Source organism: Antennarius striatus, chromosome 23 (genome assembly GCF_040054535.1).
Source record: "Antennarius striatus isolate MH-2024 chromosome 23, ASM4005453v1, whole genome shotgun sequence".
Lineage (NCBI taxonomy): Eukaryota > Metazoa > Chordata > Actinopteri > Lophiiformes > Antennariidae > Antennarius > Antennarius striatus.
Genome location: NC_090798.1, coordinates 2,992,884 through 3,017,676, shown reverse-complemented (window position 1 = coordinate 3,017,676; position 24,793 = coordinate 2,992,884). Strand labels below are relative to the sequence as shown.

Here is a 24,793-nt window from a genome sequence, read left to right as displayed (position 1 = left end):
TTCATACGCGTTTCCTCCCGTAGTCTTCATCCAATTGCGCATGTGGCGCGTCATGAGAAGTCGCGCCTTCCTCATCATAGCACCAAAAACATATCGCCCTGCTAAAGAATTAAAATACCTGTTTACCCCGTTAACATGTTGTTTTATCTGACATTTTGTCAGGCAACTGTTAGTGTTTCAGTGCTACACGTCTAAACTACACATCCCGACATCCAGCTCGTCCAGTTCCGTGGCTGCGCGGTGGTGCGTGCCTATGTGCGTGCGCACAGGGACGGCACATTGGCGCAGTGAGTGTGCAGCTTTCTTCTTGTTGCTCAATAACTGTGTTTGCTTCGTGTTTGAGTACAGAAAGACTGCAGTATAACGAGTGTTCCGTTATTCCACTGAAGTTTTGTAATTCCCCTTTGAGAGGGTCGCCTTTTATTTCACGTAAAACAAACTGAATCCTCCTCACGCCACTTTCACCTTCAGTTATCATGTCCTAAAATACTACTAGTGGATGTTCTTCCTATATTTTAACCTTTTTCATAAAAAAACTGTTTTGAATAATGCAGTTGTCCACTATATTATTGATATTTCCTTGTTTTTCGGGCTTCTTTTACTCGTGCCACGGAGAAGTGTTGCGCCTCTCCGCTGTCCTTTACGGTACTGGTGCTGATGCGGGATGAGTCAGGCTATCTGATGCTGCTGCTGCCATTTCATCAGCAGTGCAAGCCCACAAACACGCAGCAAACACAGAAATGATACCGCGGGATTCCCCCTGACCGCGATCAGCCAGCCTGGAAACCGAGAACAGATTCTGTGCGGTTTGTTAGAAAAGATCCGCTTTTCGCTGCACCTGTTCTGGATGCGGTTTTTTTTTGTAAATTTAAATTTCTTCTTCCTCGATCGGGCCTGACATTAACCTGGAAATCAGTCCTGATAGTAGGGCCTACCGTCGTTGATCATCCTCTAATTTTTGGGACAAACATCCACTCCCGTGGGCTTTGAGAGAGTTCCGCTGTTATTTCCTTTCGTGGGTGTCATGGAGTCGTGATCCACCTGGTGCGAAGAAACGATACGAGAGGAAGAGCGAGCATTCTGGCCCTGAACTCCACTCCTGCATCATGTAGGTTGTTTTTTTTGTTTTTTGTTTTTTTTAAAATTATTATTCCCAACATGATCACGATGTATTTTTGTTAGTTATGACGTAATCATGCCTAAAAGCGGCTTCTGAAGTAAACATGTTCGTGCGTCGTGAGGGGATGGAGCTGCGGTCAAAGCTCTGACAGAAGATATTTAAAGTCTGTTTGATCTTTATTTAGACTCTTATTATGACACGGAAATAAGTCTGAGAGTCTGATGCACGCTCGTTTCTCCCAGCAGGAGAGGACAATGTCATGTAAATCTCATTTTGGAGCCATGATGTCACAAACACAGCAGTTATCTCCTGTCACTGAAGGCGTAAACAGACATCCGTGGATGTATAGATGTATATGAGAGACGTGGGCTCCTTGTTGTGCCATAATGCGTCCAGTGTGAGAGCCCATAGGCTGCTGTCCACCGGGGATTTGACTGCTAATGTTTGCATACCGACCGAACTACGCAACCCGACACTAGAGGGACGCGCAGGGGCTGATGGGAGGCGGATGAGAGGGATGAATGCCCGTCTGATGGTCATCAGAGGGCTGTATTGTAAAGATGGAGGTACGATAAATAAAAGCCATGATGGGAGAAGTACTCTGCGTAAAAGTGTAGAAATACTTCCTCACATGGGTCAAAGTTCCGTATTCAAAATTATAGTGAGTATAAAAAACATAATGATGACGGTACCAATATATCATGTATCTGAATCCATAAAGTGACTAAAGATTCCAATTAAATATAGATAGTGGAGTAATAAAGTATACTATTTTGCCTTCAGCTGTGATGGAGAGAAATACAAATATTCAAGTAGAGTAATGCAGTTACCTCCAAGTTTGAGAAAGTCAAAATACAGAAAACTTTAGTGAATACTTTAGTGAGTACTCTGTTACCTGATGTCAGCATAGAGGAGTTGAAAGACTCCTAATTCCTAAACACTCACAAAAGTAACTAAAAAGTACACTGATGTTTGGTTCTTGAGTACATGTACTTAGTTACTTTCCACCACTGGATGGCAGGACAATTTAAAAATGGTGGAAGTGAAAAAAAAATTGCCAAATTAAAATTCAACTTCCTGTATTAGAGTAAATACACTTCATTAGTTCCCATCTCTGGTGAAACATAATTTAAGAGCACGTCACATCTGAAGCCTTGTGACGTCATGAGACTGACTTGATTTGGTCATTGTTGTCTGTCCTGAGAATAACTTCAATTTATTTATTGTTTACTTTAGAGAGCAAACAATGCTGATGATGCATATCATATAGTGTGTAATACTGTAAATTATATAAATAAATAGTGTCGTGAAAGACAATTAAATGTGAAGAACTCACAGACGGTTGTTCTTTTTTTTAACGTGTCGCGTCTCCCTCAGACGTGCACGCGCACGCGTTACCGACGGACACGCCCGTGAGAGACACCGGCAGGTGAACCGCGTCATGGAGGCGATATGGCTCTATCAGTTTCGGCTGATCGTCATCGGCGACTCCACGGTGGGCAAATCGTGTCTGATTCGACGCTTCACGGAGGGGCGCTTCGCCCAGGTGTCGGACCCCACGGTCGGCGTGGACTTCTTCTCCCGGCTGGTGGAGATCGAGCCGGGCAAACGGATCAAGCTGCAGATCTGGGACACCGCGGGTCAGGAGCGCTTCAGGTGAGAACAACCACGTGGAGTCAAAAGGCGTTTGGGATGATGGAAGTGAATTTCACCCGTGTTGGTGGACGATATGACCAGAACGCGCGTCGTGGGAACTCAGTGCGCGTCATGGTGCAGGAATTGTCCACATTCATAAAATTAGCGAACCCACACTGTAAAAATAAAAATTATTCAAGTAAAAATTAACTGCATTTTAAGGAGTTTTCCTCGTGTAACCTGTAGTTTGAAAAAAAACAAACAAAAACGCAATGAAAATAGCTGAAAATCATAAAACATTTGAAAAAGCAGAGAAGGGAAGTTGACTTTAGCAAACACTTGGCCACATTCAACCTCTGGTCATAGACAAATATGTAGGTAATACTGAAGTCTGTTGAAAACTGATAGACAAGGTGGAAATGTTACAGACAAAGCAAACTTCAGTTTTACATGTGAGATTTTCAGGTACAAAACGATAAATGTGTTTGTGTCACTTTTAGATCACAGAAATGAGCATACTTTTATTCACGAAAGAATGAAGAGGTAGAGAGGAAAAAAAACACTAGAATGCATTACTGGTAGATGATCAGGAGGAAATGCATTCCACAATTCCAGTCATGTAGTATCGCTTATCAAAAATATGCAAAGCAAAGGAACGTCCTTAGTCATCGTTTAGATTTTTGTTTGTGATTAAAAATGAAAAATACAATCATAGATCCACACAAAACAGGCATTTGCTTGTGTACTCTGTGTTTCTATGTTCTCAAATTAATGGCCTAAATATATTTTGTTCATTCAAGAAAAGGGGATGATTAGCACTTGGTAAGGAATGCCTGCCCAGTGCTCCGAGATCCCAAAACTCGAATTGCAGCCTGGGACTAATTTGTTTGCCTGCACAAATGAAAAAGCAGTTATTTAAATGAGGTCTGAGGAAATACCTAGAGGGGTTATTTATCATGTTTGAAAAGCAGATGAAATTCACATGACTCTGCTTGAAGACCCAAATGAACCAATTTTTAGGGGTAAAAAAAAAAGCGTTACGGGCAAATTTATCAACTTATTTAACACCGTAAAATGACGTCAGTCTACGAAGCAACAACGTCCTGAGAGGAAGGTTACCTTAGAACAGAGCTACAATGAAGATAATGAAGATATAATTTGCAATTTAATCCACGCTATTAAAAAGAAAGAAGGGTGGAAGTTACAAACTAAAGACAGGACAGCCTAATCACGGAAATGTATAAAATAAACAAATTTAATTTAAATGGTAGAAAGTTGCAGCAACATGTGTGTGTGACATGCTTGTCAAATTTTTTAAACATAGTAAACATAGTCTGGTACGCTCAGCAAAAATGCTTCTTTCTGAAGCATGAGACAGTTTTTAAAAAATGCACCCCGGACAAACACTGCAAATTCAGAATAGTTAAATTTTTTTCCCCAGAATGAGAATTTTGTTAGAACTCAAAAGTCATTTTAGCAATCGTTCCATAGTTCAACACAAAAAGGAATCCACAAAGAGCTGAAGCTTTTTCCGATTAAGATGCTCAACAATCACGATAATTAATGTTTTATCAATAATTTTGTCCAATAATTAGACACATGAAGACAGTTCAAGGAAATTTTAACAACAATATTCACTATTTTCTGTGGTTAAGCAGACTAAAGAAAATGTAAAGAAAATATTCTCTAAATAAAAGCTAATCATGAGTCACTTTTTTTTAAAACTCAGTTTAACTAACATTGCCCCATAATTGCACATGTGAGGAATTCACTTTATCATCTAGATATATTGGATTAAATAGGATTAGATCTCCCAGAGTTCTCTAGAGGTGAATGTTTCGGCTCACCCATGGCATCCATTTCTGATGAATATTAGAGATCTTTATTCCAATGCCCTTTAGGTGTTCTGTGACACAACGGTGACTTGAATCTACCTCATCTTCCTCTCAGCCACTCTGTCAGTGTTGTTTCATCTCCTCTTTCCTTTCATTACTACATAAACACTTCAAATCAAATCAATCACCGACTGCTTCTGAATATATCTTCATTCGTCTCTCTTTTTTCCCATTCAATCCTCAAGTCTGTCAATTTTCCTCATGTTATAATTATTTTGCCATCTATGCGTGAAGATAGCTTCATCATTAGAGCGTTGGTGAGTCTCTGTTTACACACAGGGTGTCACATCCTGTCAAAATCTCCCAGCGTCTCTTCTCCCAGTTGTATTTCAGCCTTCATATTGTAACACCATTAATCCATTAGTTCTATGTTGTTTTTTGGCAAATTAATCATCCTCCTCCATTTTTTTTGACGTCCGCAGGTCTATCACAAGAGCTTACTATCGCAACTCGGTGGGCGGGCTCCTCCTGTTTGACATCACCAACCGCCGCTCCTTCCAGAATGTCCACGATTGGTTGGAGGAGGCCCGCAGTCACGTCCAACCACACAGCATCGTCTTTCTGTTGGTGGGCCACAAGTGTGACCTGGAGGCTCAACGCCAGGTTGGTAAAAAGTCAACGTGGGATAGTGATTTTCTAAGGAGCCGAGTTACATCTTAATTTAATTTAATCCCAACTTGTTTGGTCTCCTAGGTGACCAGCCAGGAAGCAGAGAAGCTGGCGGGGGCGTATGGGATGCGCTACGTGGAGACGTCGGCCCGCGACGCCATCAACGTGGAGCACGCCTTCACTGAACTGACCAGAGACATCTTCGCCCTGGTGCGGTCCGGCGACATTACAATCCAGGAAGGTTGGGAGGGCGTGAAGAGCGGGTTCGTCCCCAACGTCGTCCACTCCTCAGAGGAAGTGACCAAGAGCGACCGCCGCTGTCTATGTTGATCCGGCAGGTGTTCGGACTGAAGGTGAAAAAGCGATGGATCCCAGAAAGGATTCAGAGGGGAGGCGGCTGGCGGACTGAGGTGTCGGCCCAGAGACAGAGCCGAACTCTTAGTAACCCTCTGTTCTTCTGACTTCACACTGGATTATTGGACTTTCAATGAAAGGGCTGATAGAAGACGGAGAAAACCTTGAGGAAAGGGTGAACAACTGAAAGGTTTTGACCGTTTCTTGTACACCTTTTTATTTCTAAGAGAGGAAGGTTCACAGATTGTCATTCACTTGTGACGTGATTGAATTCCTAGAGTTTTGCTTTAGGGCTTCTTGCCTACAAAAAAAAAAAAAAAATCCTTCCCAGAAACTCTTAGAAAGGCTTTGGAAAGTGGCTCCATTTTTGGATGTTCACCAAAAAATACGATGAAAGCATTTTTTTTCTCCCATCATTACCTCTCCTTTCACGACTTCTGAAACGTTTCCTCTCCTCTAATATGCAATTACATGATTCACGTATGATTTAAACCGGTGTCCAGCATCCCTCCAGAAAAAAGTTCAGTCCGCGCCTTTTGATTCAAATACCATCGCAACACGAGTTGTTTTGTTGGTCGTCTATGAGGTCATTAAAGGAGTCCTGTCTATGACCCGTCTATGAGGTCATTAAAGGTTCCATACCTAAATGGTATGGAACCTTGAGTTCCTTGCTAGAGGCCACGTTAGTACATTTCTCTTTCAAGCAATTTAGGCCTCCAATGACATTGGTGACATTGGTTTAGCCGCCGTGAGTCTGTTACTGCACTACGATGAAACGCATCCCATCGTTCTAATGAAGCTCCTCAAACAGGAAGAGACGATGTGAACAGCTGAACAGAGATGGACGTGTTGGATGATGTTAGCGAGGGATTTGTTAAGGTAGACCAAGAGGAGTATTGCTTACAGGAAGCACCTTATCTGGGAAGGATGAATCTTGAAGAGTGCTTAACAAAGCTCAACATCATTTATTTATTGAAAGCAAAGCAGAGAAAAGCCAGACCGAGGACTCCGCAGAAGAACCACATTAACCAGACATAGGAACAAGACTATCATACAAAGAAAGGACTGGTCAAGCCAACAGCGGAAGTACAAGGTGACATTTTTGTTCTGAGCAAATGCATGAGTGATCATCATCTGTGGAGGAAACAAGTCATAAGTTGTTCTTCAAATTCAAGCTTATTAGTGAAATTTATAAAATCATTTTACTTTCTTCGAGAGTCGCATCAACCTTCTGGCAAATTATTTTCAATCTCCTGTATGCACCTTAACAAATCCACCTTGGGTACCTTATTCAGAGCTTTCTTTTCAAAGGATTTCATCACAGATTGACATTCATCTAATACACAGCTGAACGGAAATGTAAGATTTTGCTGTTATCAAATTCATTTATCCACTGCTTTCCCCCATGCAGTTCATAAATAAATCTGTAAATCCGTTAAAGGAGACTGTAAGTGCATCATTTTCTCACACTGAATGCCTTTTTTTTTTTTTTTAAAACTAATCTCCAAAGAGCTTGTGTTATCTTATTTTACATGAATGTATCAATTGAGGTACTGGTGAGACTTCACATTTGCGGTAAAAACTCAAGTGTCTCATTGTGTTCCTATAAATGAAGGTTTTTCTAAATGTTTGGAGACTCTTCTCTCTAATGACCTTTTTAATTTTGAAACTCAACACCGAGGCTTGTTTTTAAAGATCTTCTGCGCTTGTTGGCATCGTCACCAGGACTTTCTGCTGCAATGTTCCCAAATGGACATGATGGAGTAGACATTGTCATTGTTGAAGTTTGTGTGTAGCTCTTTCTGGCCCTCTCTTCCCCCAGATGTCAGACAGCTGGTTGGTCTGCTTTGCTGTACAGCACTCCATTAGATGTCTCTAAGCTGTTATATCTCGCTTCCACTCTGAAATATTGTCTCAAAGAAACACAACAGTTCTATATTCTGGGAAATATGCTTATCTGCTTTCTTTCTGAGAGTTAGATACCACTCCGTTTCTTCGATATAACGCAACTGCTATCAGAGTTACCGTAGTTTAGCGAAAAGGGATGCACATGAAGTTCGAGATTAATGCAATCTGACTACCAGCACTTTTAAAGCTCATTAAATGATGCATAAAATCTAGTTTGTTTCATGACAAACCCGAGAGGTAAAACTGACATTGTGGTTTTACTAAAGGTTAAATACAGGACAGTTTTTTGTTTGTTTTTTTGCCTGGGGGAGCAGCTTCCCAGACGTTCTAAAACTCCCTAAAACCACAGATTGTTGTTTTTACAATTTGGTTCTCATATTGATGAAACAAACATGATATAACATGTTGATTAGTGACTTCTAGGTGTTAGTGTGTGCATTATGCTGCCTTTTGAAGAACCATCAACCTTTTTCCTGTTTTTAGTCTTTAAGCTCCAGCTGAACAGCTGCAGGGTGAAGGTCAATCTTTTGTTTATATGTAAGAGTGGTATAAATCTGCTAATTTATGCAAGAAAGTGAATAAGCATAATTTTCAAAGTGTTGAACTGTTCATTTCAGCAGTTACAGTAAAATAAAAGTCTATGAAATGGATTCTTTGTAATTTTTTGACTCCAAATAAATCCTTTTTATTTTATTTTTCTCTTTCTATTGTTTACTTTACATTCCATTTGATTTGTGACTCCATTCTTGCTAATTCGAGTTTAATTGCAAAGCATTTGATGTGAAAAAAAAAAGATATAGAAGAGTGGAAAGGATTCACGTTCTATCCTTCAGTTAATGTTGCTACCACTGTTTAACCCCTTTCACCAAACAGATTAAAACAATTCTCCATTCTTTCAAGGCCCAATTAGAAATTTCTGATTTCTTCAATATCATTCATTGGTTAAGAAAATATCCCAAATATATTTCTCTGGCTAAATAAACTTCTGCACTGCCTGTGAACATAAATCTTATTTTGGAAATACATGGTGATGAGATTTTTTCAACAAATCCAAATCATTTTCCAAGTACATACAGAAAAAATCCAACTCAATTTTAAATATAGTATTGATTAAATAGCAGAAGACACACCAATGTTTTTTTTCTTTTTTTCTTACACGTGTAAGGCCACTTGCCCACACTAAGCATTATACCATGAAGTGGTCGGTGGTGCTCTGGACCCCACGGCCACCAGGGGCCGTCGAAGAGGCGCACAAATGTCCCACAAGACAGTTTACTGTTGTCCTCAATCGATACTGAAGCCTCTGAGATGAAGTAGCTTTAATATCTAAATTAAAAGAGTTTATTGTAAATTCTACCCAATTATAACTTTATATTTAACTCTTAACTATTTGTACATTACTTTGAAAAATAACTAGTCAGCTTTATATTTTATTCTTTCACCGTTACAGGTTCCTCTGAAAATAATGTAGCTGAGCATTTACCTTAAGTTGCTTTGAATCTCTGTATTAGGATAGTGTTGGAGTTAACTGAATTGATTTTTTATGCACATTTGACAGTTGAAATTTGAGACAAACTATTTTTTTTAAAAAAAGAATCAGATGCATCTTTCTGTTGAAATGCAGGCATGTGGCTAGAATACTTAACCATGTTGCCTCTTCTAGTTAAGTTCAGAGAAAAAGATGCATGAAAGAAAAATGGTCACTTCAGGAAAAGAGGGACATCTGTCGACAGCATGAAAAGAAGGAATAAGAGGGAAAAGCTTGGAGGATAAACAATTCAGCAAAATGTAGCGTATTTGAAGCCAAATTAATTTGAATGTTGAAGGACATTTTAAAAGATGAGTCTTATAATTAAGAACTGTTTGTCTAACTGGGTGATTAAATAAACTAATAACTTATGATGTTCAACTTAAATATAAAATAGACCATGAATAAAATTTACAGTAGTACCTAAGGATATTTTGTGGATCCATTTGCAAATTATTTTCCAGGTAGCTGCACAACCAAATGCTTTCAGATTATTTCTAAATGACTCTTTGTTGTCCATTCCGCACATAAACGTTAGAGTGATGTTCACTCTGAATTTTCTTTTTCGCAGTAAATTTCATTGTTGTCTGCAAGCAGTTTATTCCCAACACCTGTTCTAACCTGAGGAGTCAGTGTAAGAATAAACACACAAAGCATCAGGTCAAAGTGTCTGGTTTTTGCCCAAATTATGTTTTTTTTACTTGGTTCTTTGATTAATGAATACAGTGAGGGACAAATAAATACAGAGACAGCGGCCAAAGGGAGAGGAGAGACTGGAGAGGACTGGAAGAGATGGTAGAATGTGAAAAGTTTGAGGAGCAGCGGTTTCAGCACTAGACGACAGTTCATAACACTGGACCTGACTCTTAATTGCTCACAAGCTGATTTCGGTTCAAGAATAACAGCTTGGTGTGAATAAATCTGCCAGTTTGTAGACAAAGTTTAGATCAGCAAGGAAGGTAATGCAAGAATGGAAGGACAACGTGAGAGAACAGGAACCGACTTAACTCATCAAAAAGAATACAAAAGTTTCTCATTGCCTTTGTTTTTTTTTTAGTTTTTACTTGAAAAAATATTTTAAAAATTAACAAATCAACAAAAAACAGAAGTGTTAGAACTTTAAGCTTGAGTCAAGAGGGCATACTGAAAATAGAACAAATAACTATGCAGAATTTCTCGCCACATAGGGACTGCTGGGACCTTTAGAACTCTGGTGTGTTGCTGTCTGGGGTGGATACACATCGTCTGGTGGTGGTGGAGGTTATTTAATTAGAAGATACATGGCGGACACTGCAATGTGGACATTAGGACTTGTCTAGTGATTTGAGGATGTTTTCTCTGCCCCTTCTCTTCACGTCCCAGTTGTAGACTCGTGCCATGTCTGAGGGGTGAAGTGAGTCAAGAAACAGCAGCAGACATTTGTAGTCGTCCCATCTCCTGTTGGTTCCAGTCACTTTTATCTTAATAACACTGGTAGTATAATAATATTTAAAAAACCAAGCTCTGGGTATCATCGTGCTTTGAGCAATGAACCAAACCTGGGTGAACCAGAGTGGAAGGATACTGACTTCAGTGGTGGTGAACTGGTCTCGGAGGAAATCCAGATCGTCCTCGAGTGTCTCTAGGTTACGAGATGCAGTCGCTACATTCTTCTCTAGGAGAGCCTGGGCTTCATCAATGTCGTATTCTAGCATCACGTTAGCCTTGGGAATGTAATAGAGGGAGAGTAACAATGACACACGCCTTTACACACACGATGATGCTTATTTCCATATAAATGGCTGATTAAAAGCTTAGTATTCTAGTTTTATACAAGCCTGTGGCTGCTACCATTATGAGCTGGTGAAAAAATGTAACCTGATTTACAGGACAGAACAAAAGACATTTTGAAAATAAAATGAGTGCTTCTTAAAATGCTTTGTAAAGAAGCAGGACACACTGCCCTAAACAGGAGCAGGAGGTAGGACCCAAACTACTTAACACTTACCCCTAACCAGAGGCAGACTTTGTCGGTGGGGGGCACTGAGGCCTTGCAGTAAACATTATCAGCCAATAGGAAGTGTGTCTCTAGCGACTCTGTGGTGTCCTGCAAAAACAAATGTGTCTTTTTCAGGACTCATAGAACAAAATTTACTTTGATACAACAAATACATGTTTGCATGAAACGAAAACTTGACTCGGCTTTTAAACCTTATGTTAGTATAATCTTACAAACGACTATACACACCTTTTTCTTCTGCATGTGTCGGAGGATTTCAAGCGTCTGTGTGATTTGTGGGATCTGGCTTTTCAACCTTCACATTAAGAAAGAGAAAGAAGCCATTAGATTACTGCAAAGAGAGTTGGGCATGTGCAAAGAGCATATTTTGTATTCTGGCATCATTGATATTTTTATTTTTCATATTAAAAGTCTTCTTAGAATCCAGAATTGGGTAGAAATCAAATTTGTCAAAGTGTCACAGAAACCTAATCCAGCAGCGCTTCACTTTTGCTGTTGCTACCTGAGTTTCTTTTGAGACAGGTTGAGTTCCATGTATTTATATTTCTGATATTGTTCGTCCAGCTTCCTCAGTGCAGCATCGGCTGTCTCATTGCCTGGTTGTTTCATAAACGATTCAACATCCTCCTGTAAAATCAAGCAGAGATCACACTGTGAGCCGGATGGAAATGCGGGGCAACGCCTGTGTATGTTAGATCATTTTTGACATCTCTATGCAGAAATCAATGCAATTAATTAAATTCCATGAAGGGGGTGGAGGATGTACCCTCAAAGGCTGATTAGATCCTGGGGGCAGATTCAGATCTTATTGGAGACCAAAGAAAATTTTCTGTTTATGCTGTATATTGACATTTTGGCCAATTTCTTAATGAATAAGCTGTAGATGATCAATAATGTGTAATTTACTGCTTTCTCCCTGTTTTCCAGAATGATGAGGCTTAATCTGAGGCATGTGCGTCTGGAGATCATTCAAACTATTTACTTTAAGATCCTTACCATCTTGGGCATTGAAAACGAGAGCAAAGATCACACCAATTTAATACAAGTAATTATAAAGAGTGGTATAAACAATAAATATAACTTTAAAACGATACATATTGACTGGCAGTCAGTGGGTGGGACGCAGAAACTCATTAAGTTAGAATAAACACAAATGAAGGAGCGAGTGACGAGGCAGCTAGCCTAGCAGCGCACAATAAGCATTAAAGGCTAACGTTTGGCTTCATCAAAGCTACATCTTAAAGAGGAAACGAGGTATACTCAAAATGACACATGCCCATAAATGGACGTGAGCAGCCGCCCCACCAGCGCACATAGCAGGGTCTAAGCTAGCTAGCTCTTTTGCTAACCTCGCTAACTAGCTCGTAGCCTGGATGCTGCACGCCTACAAACAGACTACAATGATCGTCTACAACTGTCTTATCTGACTTTTAGTACTCAATAATTCAGAAATGTCAGGTTTTACGCACCACAAACACGGCTTCGGGAATACCGAGATGCTTTTTCTTTGCCGCCTGTGCCGCACTGCTGTTGTCTATGGTCGCCGCCATCTTGGAAAAAGGCTACTCCTTCCTTCCTTTCGTCTGAGTGAGAGGAGGCTTTGCTGCCCCAAGTGGTTACAATCTGCAACTGCAACCAGAGCCGCAATATCAGTTCAATAGTAGGCAAAGGTTATATGCAGGTGCGATTTGTTCCGGGGGGGACGAGGGGTTCACCCGGAGGTTTCCCGGCAGAAACCTCACCCGATATACATTAGTTCCTATGTCCTACTTGAACATGAGCATCAATTATCCCCAGCAGATAAACTTAGTCTAATATTTGCAGAGTTATTTTGAGACAACATAAAATCTTAATCTATGTGGCATTACTGTTACATTTTACAGACTATTCACTTGTATTCATTCTAAATGAATACGAGGCTAAATCCTCTTCCCACGTTCGCCCTTAGTGGCCCTTATTGATGGACCTGATGCCTAAATTAGACTATCTTCCACATCGTGGCCGGCACAGAAAATTAAGTGTTTCATGTTTTTTTAGGTTTACTTTAAATTTGAATTTTAAACTGTGATTGCTGATTTTTTTCATGATTCAAGCCCCCCCTCCCCCAGTTTTTGACAGATGACAGCCTTGTTACAAGCAACAATATTAACTTGTCATATTATTAACATTATTAAGTTTTCAACCAAATCACACAAGACAAGCATAAAGAGCTCAACATGACGGAGGCCTTTTCCAACTGCAGTCTTTGAGATGGATCTTGGTTTTGAACATGTTGGTTGTGTTGATCAGGAAGTGTGTATCTGCTGAAATTCCCTCGCCATAGTACAAACCTATTATCACTCTAGGTCACACATACACAGAAATATAAATTTGCAGTTCACATATGATGGAAAAATACCAGCTTGTGTTTTCATGTGAGCTCAAACTGCTTACACATGTACAGTACTCACTCACTCCTAAACTGTAGAGAGCTTTCCAGATGTTATGAAACCGCTTGCAAACTGACCACAAGAAATAACGCCTGGCTGGTCGGTTGGAGATGTACTGTACTCTATAATAGAAAAGCACTGAATGTGAGTGTTTTAAAGCTTAACAGAATTCATATGTTCACACTTCCCCTTAATATAATATTAAAAGGCTGACAGAGAAATAAAACCCACATGATGGATTTCACCCTGTCGAGACTAGTGTGAGCTTTTGATCTAACAATATTTCTAACAACATAACATAAACCATGCAAGGTTTTTATGTGTTTACATGTAAAATAATGATGCTTGTAGTTTGAATAATTTTCACATACCATCTTTCTATTTCTGTATTTTCAGAAGTTAAAAACATAAATGTACACACATCTGAAAACCACCACATGATCAGCATGTTGTTGTTTTTTCAAGATCATCTAATCATGAAAATAAAAATGGACAGAAGGCATGAAATATTCCTGGAAATGCAGTGTTTGTTGTTTGCTACACTTTTGAATGATAAGGTATAAGACTTGGATATAAACCTATAAATTGCCAACGGAGGCCAGCACACCCATGCATGGACAAACGACTCCATAGTCCAACATAGAGATAAAAGTAACAATACTTTTTTTTACATTAAAAGAAACACAATCTGTTCATTAAAATTTCTTTAAAATTTCTGCTGCTTTTTTTTTTTTTTACATCCTGCAAAGCAGTGATATATTGTAATTGTCAGTTTTTGTGTGTTTGTCCGTTCGTCCGTCCGTCCGTTTGTCCACCAAATATCTTCACAACCATTGCAGATAGACAGTTGAAACAAAAATATATTACTTCGGCGGTGAAGGGGATGAAAATGAGATGATGACCTTGACCTTGAGAAAACTAGGTCAATGTCAAATTTCAACTTTTATACACTCAGGAACCGGGTAAAATAGAAAGATTAGGGAGAAGGCCAATGTGACTAAGACCATAATTCAAAACTAGGGCTTTTATCTATGAAAGTACCTGTAGGTCAGGGTAAAATTTTGAATTCAGGGGTGTCGCGGGATGTTGCAGTCTCTGACTGTCTTGGTTCTTGTTAACAAATGTATATAACCTCAAAGGTGCAAGTCTATTTAAAATATGCAGTAACTCACAGTTCCAGTCTGGAATAGCAATGTGCAGACTACCATAAATAGAAATATTTACCTCTCACCCAAACTGGGGTCTTTCCACTTCCACATTTTTTGTGCATCTACCCATCCCTGTAGGATTTGAATGAATGAATGAATGAATGAATGAATGAAATTTATTTTGGTTGTTATTATTTCATATTTATATATATATATATATATATATATATATATATATATATGATTTTATAAAAATGATGAAAACACATTCTGTGTTCAACTTTAAACTTATATCTTACATTACTTGATGATGCAAACTTGAGACGATATGACGACATGTTGGATACGATAATTATTTGTGCTGATTCACAAGTGTCTTCTATATTCTCATGAAGTTGCCTCCTAATTTTTTACCTCCTAAATTATTTCCAGAGAAACTCCTCTGTGCTGTGCAACAGCACTTTCATTTCTCTAAAGGTCAACATACATGACTATATAGTTACTTCCTGAATTTGAGAAGGCTCTTTGGGTCATTGCATCACAGGGCAGGTTGTTACGTTAAAAATAATCAAATGTATTTTGTTCTGATCAAACTTTGTATTGCACTGTATTTAATTATTGTTCTTAACATTGCGTTTTGCTTTAATCCCCAGAGTATAACTTTATTATCAGCATAATTAACCAGCCATATATAATATAAAATAAAATATTTGATCATTTTTGGCAATCCTCTGAAGATACTACCTGTAATCCTAGTCTGGTGCCAAATCCTCCATTACGTTTACAGTTTGGAACTTAAACACCAGTACAGTACAGTCTCTCCATTTTTTTCAACGCAAAAGACCAAAAAGGCAAAAAAAAATAACAGAATGATGACACAGCAAACTGCTCAAAAATGGCCATGTTTCAAAAAAATTAAACTCATGCTTGAACGTGACCAACTCATAGAGTGGACAAAGATGGGGAATTGGACGATGACTAAATTATAATTATTAATCATTGATTTGAACAAGCACACCAACTCTGACAGAACACATGTGTATTTCTTTTTTTTTTTCTGCACTTCAAATTCCTGACTTAAGAAAATTGTTATAAATATCGGTGACCTTTGTTGAAAGAATAGACAAAAATCTTGGGAGAATGGTTGCAAAATGTTGACTTCCAAGCACGAAACCTGGATTTGAGTCCTGGTTTTTCAATTACGTGTTAAGTAATTTTATTTCTTATTCAATCTATTCTGCTATAGGTCCTATAGGTGAACAAGAAAGAAGATTAACATGCATATAGCATACACAACAAATGCAAAAATTTCCATGAAACTGCAAAACTTTGAATTGTATTGAAGTGAAATTTTGGTGGTCATTTTGCCAATTATTCTTTGATTGTATTTTTAAAGCTATGAGTCAATGCCCAGATAGATTTTGCAATGTGCTTTCCACATAGGTCCAAACCAAGCCCAAGTTTTCTTGAGAATTGTATGTAGAAATACACCCATGATGTGTTCCCACCTCCTTAAATTCAGATGGTCAACCGATATAAAAGCAGCGACAGGGACTGTGTGCATCACAACTTTGAGGTGAAGTGAAGACTCACGACAACCAGCCGACCATCCCAACACAACTGATCAACATCAGAGATGGGTATGTAGAGGAGACTCTGTCTATGCTCAATGATGGGATCGTAAAAGAACAACTTTTACAGTGAAGACAATATTATTTCTAATGAATAGAATGAATGTTTAATTCATGTTGTTCTTCATGGATCCTCTGTTTTTTCCCCCCTGCAGTCTACATCAGTGACTCCATTACAGACTATTTGACTAAAAAACACTATATAAATTTAATAGATACAGTATTTAAGTTAATTACAACAAACCTTTTGCTTGATAAAATTGAAATTGTTGATAATGTTTTGTTTCTTATAGGTGACAAAGTAATGTTCACTGCAGTGGCAGACAGGGGTGGCTATTATGGACCCTTTACCTCAGACCGAACTCTGGTCTTCAACACAGCGATCACAAACATTGGTGGAAACTATGATCCCACCTCAGGTAAACACATCACACTGTGAAGGGGCCAATTCTTCTTTTAACGGAGAAACACCTCAACGTGACTTCATTTGTTAAACTGAAGTGATAAATTGTGTTTTGTTTCACAGGAATCTTCACAGCTCCTGCCCAAGGCTATTACTACTTCACCTTCTTCTATCATGCTAGTAAACAACATAAAACTGGGCTGAACCTGATAAAGAACCATGACCTCATCATCAGCTCATTTGATGACAAGATCGGCACTTCTACCATAATTGACAACGCAGGAAATGCAGCAACCCTGCAGCTGGAAGCAGGAGACAAGGTGTTTGTTCAGCTGCCCGCTGAATGTCATGTGTATGCCGCCGACAGCGTTACCACCTTCAGCGGTTTTCTGATCGGAGGGGCCTAATTATTTCATGACTCCTGAGTGTGAAGAAGTGTCATGGTGGAGGATGTGGTGAAGTGATATTAGAGATGTTAACTAAGAGAAGATCAATGTGTTACTGGACTGTAAAATGTCTTGACCGCACAAAGAAAAGTTAGATAACACCTGTCTCTCCTGTCATTTCTGTTAATCCTGATAATTACTTGCAAACAATAAAGATTAATGGTGAATCTCAGTTTTGTGCCGTCTGTCTTCAACCCTCATTTAAAAATCATGATTCTGGTCCTTGGTGGGGGTGGGGCCGCTTCTGGCTCAGAAGAAGAATGTATTAAAATAGTAATGAGATATTTTGCATTTAATATGAAATCACTGATATTTTAATATTTTTAATAACTGCAATAGATTAGCTACATTAATGATTTAATTTCATAAATACATACATCAGTATATCTAAATTTGATGTGATGTACAGTAACTAATTTAAGCCTTGAGGAGCAAATGGCTCTCCTGATCTAAGTTTACTATTTGATCACGCTCAGTTTGAAGAACACTGTCGTTCTGGTCTGTTAACTTGACCAAAGCGACATCTCTGAATTGTTATATTTTGCATTTAATATGAAATCACTGATATTTTAATATTTTTAGTAACTGCAATAGATTAGCTACATTAATGATCTCATTTCATAAATAGTTAAATAACACCCACCTCTCCTGTCATTTCTGTTTAATCCTGATAATTGCTTGCAAACAATAAAGATGGTGAATATCAGTTTTGTGTCATCTAAACAGGTCTACACAGGTAGACTACATCTTGTTTAGACGGTGTAACCTGAAGGAGATCAGTGACTGCAAAGTAGTGGTAGGCGAAAGTGTAGCCAAACAGCATAGGATGGTGGTGTGTAGGATGACTCTGGTGGTGAGGAAGATGAAGAGGACAAAGGCAGAGCAGAGGACGAAATGGTGGAAGCTAAAAAAGGAAGAGTGTTGCATGACTTTTAGGAAGGGGTTAAGACAGGCTCTGGGTGGTCAGGAGGTGCTTCCAGATGACTGGACAACTACAGCTAATGTGATCAGGGAGACAGGTAGGAGAGTACTTGGTTTGTCATCTGGAAGGAAAGTAGATAAGGAGACTTGGTGGTGGAATGAGGAGGTACAGGAGTGTATACAGAGAAAGAGGTTAGCCAAGAGGAAGTGGGACACTGAGAGGACTGAGGAGAGTAGACAGGAGTACAGGGAGATGCAGCGTAAGGTGAAGGTAGAGGTAGCAAAGGCCAAACAAGAAGCTTATGATGACTTGTATCATGATTGGACAGTAAGGAGGGAGAGACTGATCTATACAGGTTGGCAAGACAGAGAGACAGAGATGGTAAGGACGTGCAGCAGGTTAGCATGATTAAGGACAGAGATGGAAGTGTATTGACAGGTGCCAGTAGTGTGATGTGAAGATGGAAAGAGTACTTTGAAGAGTTGATGAACGTGGAAAATGAGAGAGAACAAAGACTAGAAGAGGTGACTGTTGTGGACCAAGAAGTAACAAAGATTAGTCAGGAAGTGAGGAGGGCACTGAAGAGGATTAAGAGTGGAAAGGCAGTCGGTCCTGATGATATACCTGTGGAGGTATGGAAGTGTCTCCTAGACACTTCCATACCCCCACAGAGGTGGCAGTAGAGTTTCTGACTGGGTTGTTCAACAGGATCTTAGATAGTGAGAAGATGCCTGAGGAATGGAGGAGAAGTGTTCTGGTGCCCATTTTTAAGAACAAGGGAGATGTCCAGAGTTGTGGCAACTACAGAGGAATAAAGCTGATGAGCCATACAATGAAGTTATGGGAGAGAGTAGTTGAAGCTAGATAGAGGGCAGAAGTGAACATTTGTGAGCAGTAGTATGGTTTCATGCCCAAAAAGAGTACGAGGGATGCAGTATTTGCGTTGAGGATGTTGATAGAGAAGTACAGAGAAGGCCAGAGGGAGCTGCATTGTGTTTTTGTAGATCTGGAGAAAGCTGATGACAGGGTGCCCAGAGAGGAACTGTGGTATTGTATGAGGAAGTCTGGAGAGCAGAGAAGTATGTTAGAGTGGTGCAGGACATGTATGAGGACTGTAAGACAGTGGTGAGGTGTGCTGTAGGTGTGACAGAGGAGTTCAAGGTGGAGGTGGGACTGCATCAGGGATCAGCTCTGAGCCCCTTCTTGTTGCTATGGTGATGGACAGGCTGACAGACGAGGTTAGACAGGAATCTCCATGGACTATGATGTTTGCAGATGACATTGTGATCTGCAGTGAGAGCAGGGAACAGGGAAGAGGTGGAGGAGAAGGTAGAGAGGTGGAGGTTTGTCCTGGAAAGGAGAGGAATGAAGGTTAGCCACAGTAAGACAGAGTACATGTGTGTGAATGAGAGGGACCCAAGTGGAAGAGTGAGGTTACAGGGAGAAGAGATCAAGAAGGTGGAGGATTTTAAGTACTTAGGCTCAACAGTCCAGAGCAATGGAGAGTGTGGAAAAGAGGTGAAGAAGCGTGTCCAGGCAGGATGGAACGGGTGGAGGAAAGTGTCAGGTGTGATGTGTGATAGAAGAGTTTCAGCTAAAATGAAGGGAAAGGTGTACAAAACTGTGGTGAGACCAGCGATGTTGTTTGGTCTAGAGACAGTGTCACTGAGGAAAAGACAGGAGGCAGAGCTGGAGGTAGAAGAGATGAAGATGCTGAGGTTCTCTCTGGGAGTGACCAGGAAGGATAGGATCAGGAATGAGTACATCAGAGGGACAGCACATGTTAGAGGTTTTGGAGATAAAGTCAGAGAGGCCAGACTGAGATGGTTTGGACATGTCCAGAGGAGAGATAGTGAATATATTGGTAGAAGGATGCTGAGTTTTGAACTGCCAGGCAGGAGGCCTAGAGGAAGACCAAAGAGGAGGTTTATGGATGTAGTGAAAGAGGACATGAAGGTAGTTGGTGTGAGAGAAGAGGATGAAGAAGACAGGGTTAGATGGAGGTAACTGATTTGCTGTGGCCACCCCTGAGGGGAAATGCCGAAAGGAAAAAAAGAAGAATATCAAATATCAGTATAATTGTTCACAGAATTAACATTTACTGCAACTCAGCAATCATCCTCCCAACTTCGTTCATATTACTTGCATCGTGGCCTTCTCCCCCACCGTCACCAGTGAGTACTATCTGGTACACTTCTCAATGTTAAGGTAGTCAGGGAGCAAACCACATATTGGTTTGTATATAAACCTATAAATTGCCAACAAAGGCCAGCATACCCATGCATGGATAAACTACTCCGTAGTCCAACATGGAGAGAAGAGTTACAAGACTTTTTTTTTTTTTTACATGAAAAGAGAAACACAATCTGTTCATAAAAATTAAAAACTATTTTATCTGCAGCTTTTTCTTAACAGGTGCATCATATTTGACTAAAAGAATAAGGGAGTCATCAAGCATAATACCCAGGTATTCAGCATTCAAACCTTTGTGGTGACAGATAAATAAAACTCTGATTTGGTCTTTTGATGAAATATTTAAGTTCAGGGGAAAACCTGAACTTTGACGGTATACACCCCTCAAGTCTGTATACCGTCGAACGTGCAAGTCTATTTAAAAATGTACATTAACTCACAGTTCCAGCCTGGAATAGCGATGTGCAGACTAGCACAAACAGTAATATTTACTTCTCACCCAAATTGGGTTCTTTCTACTTCACAGACCTGAACACCTGTACAGACATTTCATTGTGCCTCTACCCGTCCCTGTAGGATGTATTGATCTTATAAAAATTTAGAAAACACATTCTGTGTCCAGTTAAACTTGTGTCTGACTTTACTTGATCATGCAAACGTGAGACAATACGATGACATGTTGGATATGCTTGCAAAAATATTTGTGCAGATTCACAAGTGTCTTCTGTATTCTGATGAAGTTACCTCCTAATCTGTTACCTCCTAAATTATTTCCACAGACACTCCTCTTTGCTGTGCAACAGCATTTGTATTTCTGTAAAGGTCAAAATACATGACTGTATAATCTTGCTTCCTGAATTCAACACAACTTTGTAAGTCATTGCGTCACAGGGAAAGTCATTTTGTAAAAAATGATCAAGTGTATTTTGTCCCGAGTAATCAAACTTTGAATTGTATTCATTGTATCTAGTTATTCTTCTTAACATTTTTCTTTAATCCACAGAGTATAACTATATTATGAACATAAATAACCGAATCACGGAACGCAGCGCACTTCTGTGTTTTAAAGAAACACTTTTCTATAATATACAGAAGTGCTTTAAACAATCTATAAAGGGACAAACTAATATAAACATAAGGTGGCTTAATATCAGTATTAGAAGGGCTCATTAACATTTAAATTACCATACATAACAAAATAAATAGTTCGTTGCTATATTACGAAATTTCATTTTTTCATGGGTGGTCCTGGAACGTATCAACCGTGAGTAACGAGGGATTCCTATATAGTTATCAATCATTTATTTGAACAAAAACACCATCTCTGACAGAACACATGTGAATTTCATGTTTTTTCTGCATTTCATATTTCTGAATTAGGAATATTGCAATATAAATCGTTGAACCTTTGTTGAAAGAGCAGACAAAAATCTTGGATCGATGATTGCGAAATGTTGACTTTCATGCAAGTGACCTGGGTTTGAGTCTTGGTTTTTGCAATTATGTTTTAATTTTGGTTCTTAATTCAATCTTATCTGCATGGAAAAAATTTTATGGTTTGTTAATACAAGTCCTATAAGTAAGCAACCAATAAGGTTAGCATGTATGTAGCACACACATCAAATGTAAATATTTCCCTCAAATTTTTTGATCATTTTACCATTTATTCTTAAAATTGACTCTTTTAAAGCTATGAGTCAATGCCCAGATAGATTTTGCAATGTGCTTTCCACATAGGTCCAAACCAAGCCCAAGTTTTCTTGAGAATTGTATGTAGAAATACACCCATGATGTGTTCCCACCTCCTTAAATTCAGATGGTCAACCGATATAAAAGCAGCGACAGGGACTGTGTGCATCACAACTTTGAGGTGAAGTGAAGACTCACGACAACCAGCGACCATCCCAACACAACTGATCAACATCAGAGATGGGTATGTAGAGGACACATTATTTATGCTTCAATGAAGGGATCAGAAAATAACAACTTTTATGAGTTGCTGATTGAAGGCATAGACAATATTGAACCATAGAATGGAATCACTGGAGTTATTGAAATAAATGTTTCCATTACAAGAAAGTTCCCAGATGAGGTGTATCGAAGTTTAATTCATGTTGTTCTTCATGGATATTCTCATCTTTTCAAAGCAGCTTTAAATAAGCGGTGCTACAGAAATGACATAACGTAAAGAAAAAAAATCATACCTCAAAGGTTGCTCACTTTAGCATGGATTAATATGAAAATAGATCAATTCTATCTACACCAATGACTCCATTACAGACTATTTAACTAATTTCAACAAAGTTTTTACTTGATAAAATTGAATTGTTGATAATGTTTTGTTTCTTATAGGTGACAAAGTAATGTTCACTGCAGTGGCAGACAGGGGTGGCTATTATGGACCCTTTACCTCAGACCGAACTCTGGTCTTCAACACAGCGATCACAAACATTGGTGGAAACTATGATGCCACCTCAGGTAAATACATCACACTGTGAAGGGGCCAATTCTTCTTTTAAAGGAGAAACACCTCAACGTGACTTCATTTGATAAACTGAAGTGATAAATTGTATTTTGTTTCACAGGAATCTTCACAGCTCCTGCTCAAGGCTATTACTTCTTCACCTTCTCCTATCATGCTAGTAAACAACATAAAACCGGGCTGAACCTGATAAAGAACCATGACCTCATTGTCAGAGCATTTAATGACAAGATCGGTGCTTCTACCATCATTGACAACGCAGGAAATGCAGCAACCCTGCAGCTGGAAGCAGGCGACAAGGTGTTTGTGCAGCTGCCCGCTGAATGTCATGTGTATGCCGCCGACAGCGTTACCACCTTCAGTGGTTTTCTGATCAAAGGGGCCTAATTATTTCATGACTCCCGATTGATAATTACAAAAAAAGCTTTTTTTCCGGCAAATAATATAAAATATGACATTACTAATCTCGGCTTTAAGGGAAATTCCTATATTTTTCCTCTGGCATCTTTGTGCTTTTGCTGCAACAGGAAGTGTCATGGTGGAGGATGTGGTGAAGTGATATTAGAGATGTTAACTAAGAGAAGATCAATGTGTTACTGGACTGTAAAATGTCTTGACCGCACAAAGAAAAGTTAGATAACACCTGCCTCTCCTGTCATTTCTGTTAATCCTGATAATTGCTTGCAAACAATAAAGATCAATGGTGAATCTCAGTTTTGTGTCGTCTGACTTAAAAATCATGATTGTGGTCCTTGGTGGGGGTGGGGCCACTTCTTGTACCGAAGAAGAATGAATAATATTTAATAAACATTTAATATGAAATCACTGATATTCATTATTTTTAATAACTACAATAAATTGGTTATTTTTCACATTAAAAAAAAAATTCAATTGTATTGATAATAACCAAAAAAAGGACTGGGCTGAAGCAAATTGCTTATATAAGCCCTCCCAGATTAACACAATTTAATCACAGCAACATCATCATTCTTTTCACACAAACTGGGTTCTTTCTACTTCACAACCTGAACACCTGTACAGATAACATTTTATAAAAATGTTGAAAACACATGGCGTCATGGTGGTGCAGTGGGTAGCCCTGTCGCCACACAACATGGCGGGTCTGGGTTCGCGTCCCGCTCTGTGCAGAGTTTGCATGTTCTCCCCGTGTCTGTGTGGGTTCTCTCCGGGTTCTCCGGCCTCCTCCCACCTCCAAAAGCATGCACTTCAGCTTCATTGGCCTGTCCCAAATTGCCCGTAGGAGTGAGTGTGTGCGTGTGGTTGTCTGTCTTTGTTTGTGGCTCCCTGGCGCACTGGCGTCGCGCCCGGAGTGTCCCCCGCCTTACGCCCTATGCCAGCTGGGATAGGCTCCAGCTCCCCGTGACCCGCTGTGGTGGATAAACGCAGGGGAAGATGGATGGATGAAAACACATTCTGTGTTCAGTTAAACTTGTATCATGCTTTACTTGATCATGCAAACATGAGACGATATGACAACATGTCGGATATGTTTGCAAAAATATTTGTGTTTCCTGTATTCTGGTGAAGTTACCTCCTAATCTGTTACCTCCTAAGTGATTTCCACAGAAACTCCTTTGTGCTGTGCAACAGCAGTTGCATTTCTGTAAAGGTCAACATACATGACTGTATAATGTTGCTTCCTGAATTTTACACAGCTCTTTGGGTCATTGCATCAAAGGGCAGATCATTGGGTTAAAAATGATCAAGTGTATTTTGTCCTGATTAATCAAAATTTGTATTGCATTGTATCTAGTTATTCTTCTTTAATTTTTCTTTAATACACACAGTACAACTATATAATGAACAGAAATAACCAGCCCTACATAATATATAATAATATTTGATATTTTTTGGCAATCCTCTGAAGATACAACTGGTAATCCTAGTCTGGTGCCTCATCCTCCATTACTTTTACAGTTTGGAATTTAAACACCAGTACAGTACAGTCTCTCCATTTCCCCCTGTTTTGCTCCAGAGATCCAAAATCTGAAACAGTAGTGGGACATCTAGAGTCGTGCATGTGTGGGTATTTTTATTGACTGGACTTTATTTTCCTAATTTATGGCATTT

The 24,793-nt window shown here is 39.3% G+C and overlaps 4 protein-coding genes across 4 annotated transcripts; 3 read left to right on the top strand and 1 right to left on the bottom strand.

The window, feature by feature from the left end:
• Window positions 1–647: 647 nt before the first annotated feature.
• On the top strand, window positions 648–9,582 carry rab39bb (RAB39B, member RAS oncogene family b). The gene is made up of 4 exons (XM_068307840.1): window positions 648–1,108; window positions 2,498–2,776; window positions 5,073–5,253; window positions 5,344–9,582. Exons 2-4 carry the CDS (start codon window positions 2,562–2,564, stop codon window positions 5,587–5,589), a joined length of 642 nt encoding a protein of 213 aa, XP_068163941.1. The 5' UTR covers window positions 648–1,108; window positions 2,498–2,561; the 3' UTR covers window positions 5,590–9,582.
• A 451-nt stretch (window positions 9,583–10,033) lies between these two features.
• vbp1 (von Hippel-Lindau binding protein 1) lies at window positions 10,034–12,630 on the bottom strand. The gene is made up of 6 exons (XM_068307841.1): window positions 12,518–12,630; window positions 11,551–11,675; window positions 11,277–11,343; window positions 11,037–11,135; window positions 10,614–10,752; window positions 10,034–10,430 (listed from the first exon to the last, which is right to left on the bottom strand). The coding sequence occupies exons 1-6, from the start codon at window positions 12,596–12,598 to the stop codon at window positions 10,354–10,356; spliced, it is 588 nt and encodes a 195-aa protein (XP_068163942.1). The 5' UTR covers window positions 12,599–12,630; the 3' UTR covers window positions 10,034–10,353.
• Window positions 12,631–16,200: 3,570 nt separating this feature from the next.
• On the top strand, window positions 16,201–17,261 carry LOC137590816 (C1q-related factor-like). The gene is made up of 3 exons (XM_068308614.1): window positions 16,201–16,265; window positions 16,550–16,675; window positions 16,783–17,261. The coding sequence occupies exons 1-3, from the start codon at window positions 16,262–16,264 to the stop codon at window positions 17,064–17,066; spliced, it is 414 nt and encodes a 137-aa protein (XP_068164715.1). The 5' UTR covers window positions 16,201–16,261; the 3' UTR covers window positions 17,067–17,261.
• Window positions 17,262–22,090: 4,829 nt separating this feature from the next.
• LOC137590792 (C1q-related factor-like) lies at window positions 22,091–23,432 on the top strand. The gene is made up of 3 exons (XM_068308579.1): window positions 22,091–22,153; window positions 22,573–22,698; window positions 22,806–23,432. The coding sequence occupies exons 1-3, from the start codon at window positions 22,150–22,152 to the stop codon at window positions 23,087–23,089; spliced, it is 414 nt and encodes a 137-aa protein (XP_068164680.1). The 5' UTR covers window positions 22,091–22,149; the 3' UTR covers window positions 23,090–23,432.
• The last annotated feature ends 1,361 nt before the right edge of the window (window positions 23,433–24,793 follow it).

Bases quoted from the DNA above. Each gene is read 5' to 3' on its own strand.
- LOC137590816 (XM_068308614.1), top strand. The intron at 16,676-16,782 runs GTAAACACATCA...TTTGTTTCACAG, and splicing joins AAACTATGATCCCACCTCAG to GAATCTTCACAGCTCCTGCC.
- LOC137590792 (XM_068308579.1), top strand. The intron at 22,699-22,805 runs GTAAATACATCA...TTTGTTTCACAG, and splicing joins AAACTATGATGCCACCTCAG to GAATCTTCACAGCTCCTGCT.
- vbp1 (XM_068307841.1), bottom strand. From the start codon at position 12,598: ATGGCGGCGACCATAGACAACAGCAGTGCGGCACAGGCGGCAAAGAAA. The intron at 11,676-12,517 runs GTGCGTAAAACC...TTGATTTTACAG, and splicing joins TTCCCGAAGCCGTGTTTGTG to GAGGATGTTGAATCGTTTAT. The intron at 11,344-11,550 runs GTAGCAACAGCA...CTTAATGTGAAG, and splicing joins CTGTCTCAAAAGAAACTCAG to GTTGAAAAGCCAGATCCCAC.
- rab39bb (XM_068307840.1), top strand. From the start codon at position 2,562: ATGGAGGCGATATGGCTCTATCAGTTTCGGCTGATCGTCATCGGCGAC. The intron at 2,777-5,072 runs GTGAGAACAACC...TGACGTCCGCAG, and splicing joins GCGGGTCAGGAGCGCTTCAG to GTCTATCACAAGAGCTTACT. The intron at 5,254-5,343 runs GTTGGTAAAAAG...TTGGTCTCCTAG, and splicing joins ACCTGGAGGCTCAACGCCAG to GTGACCAGCCAGGAAGCAGA.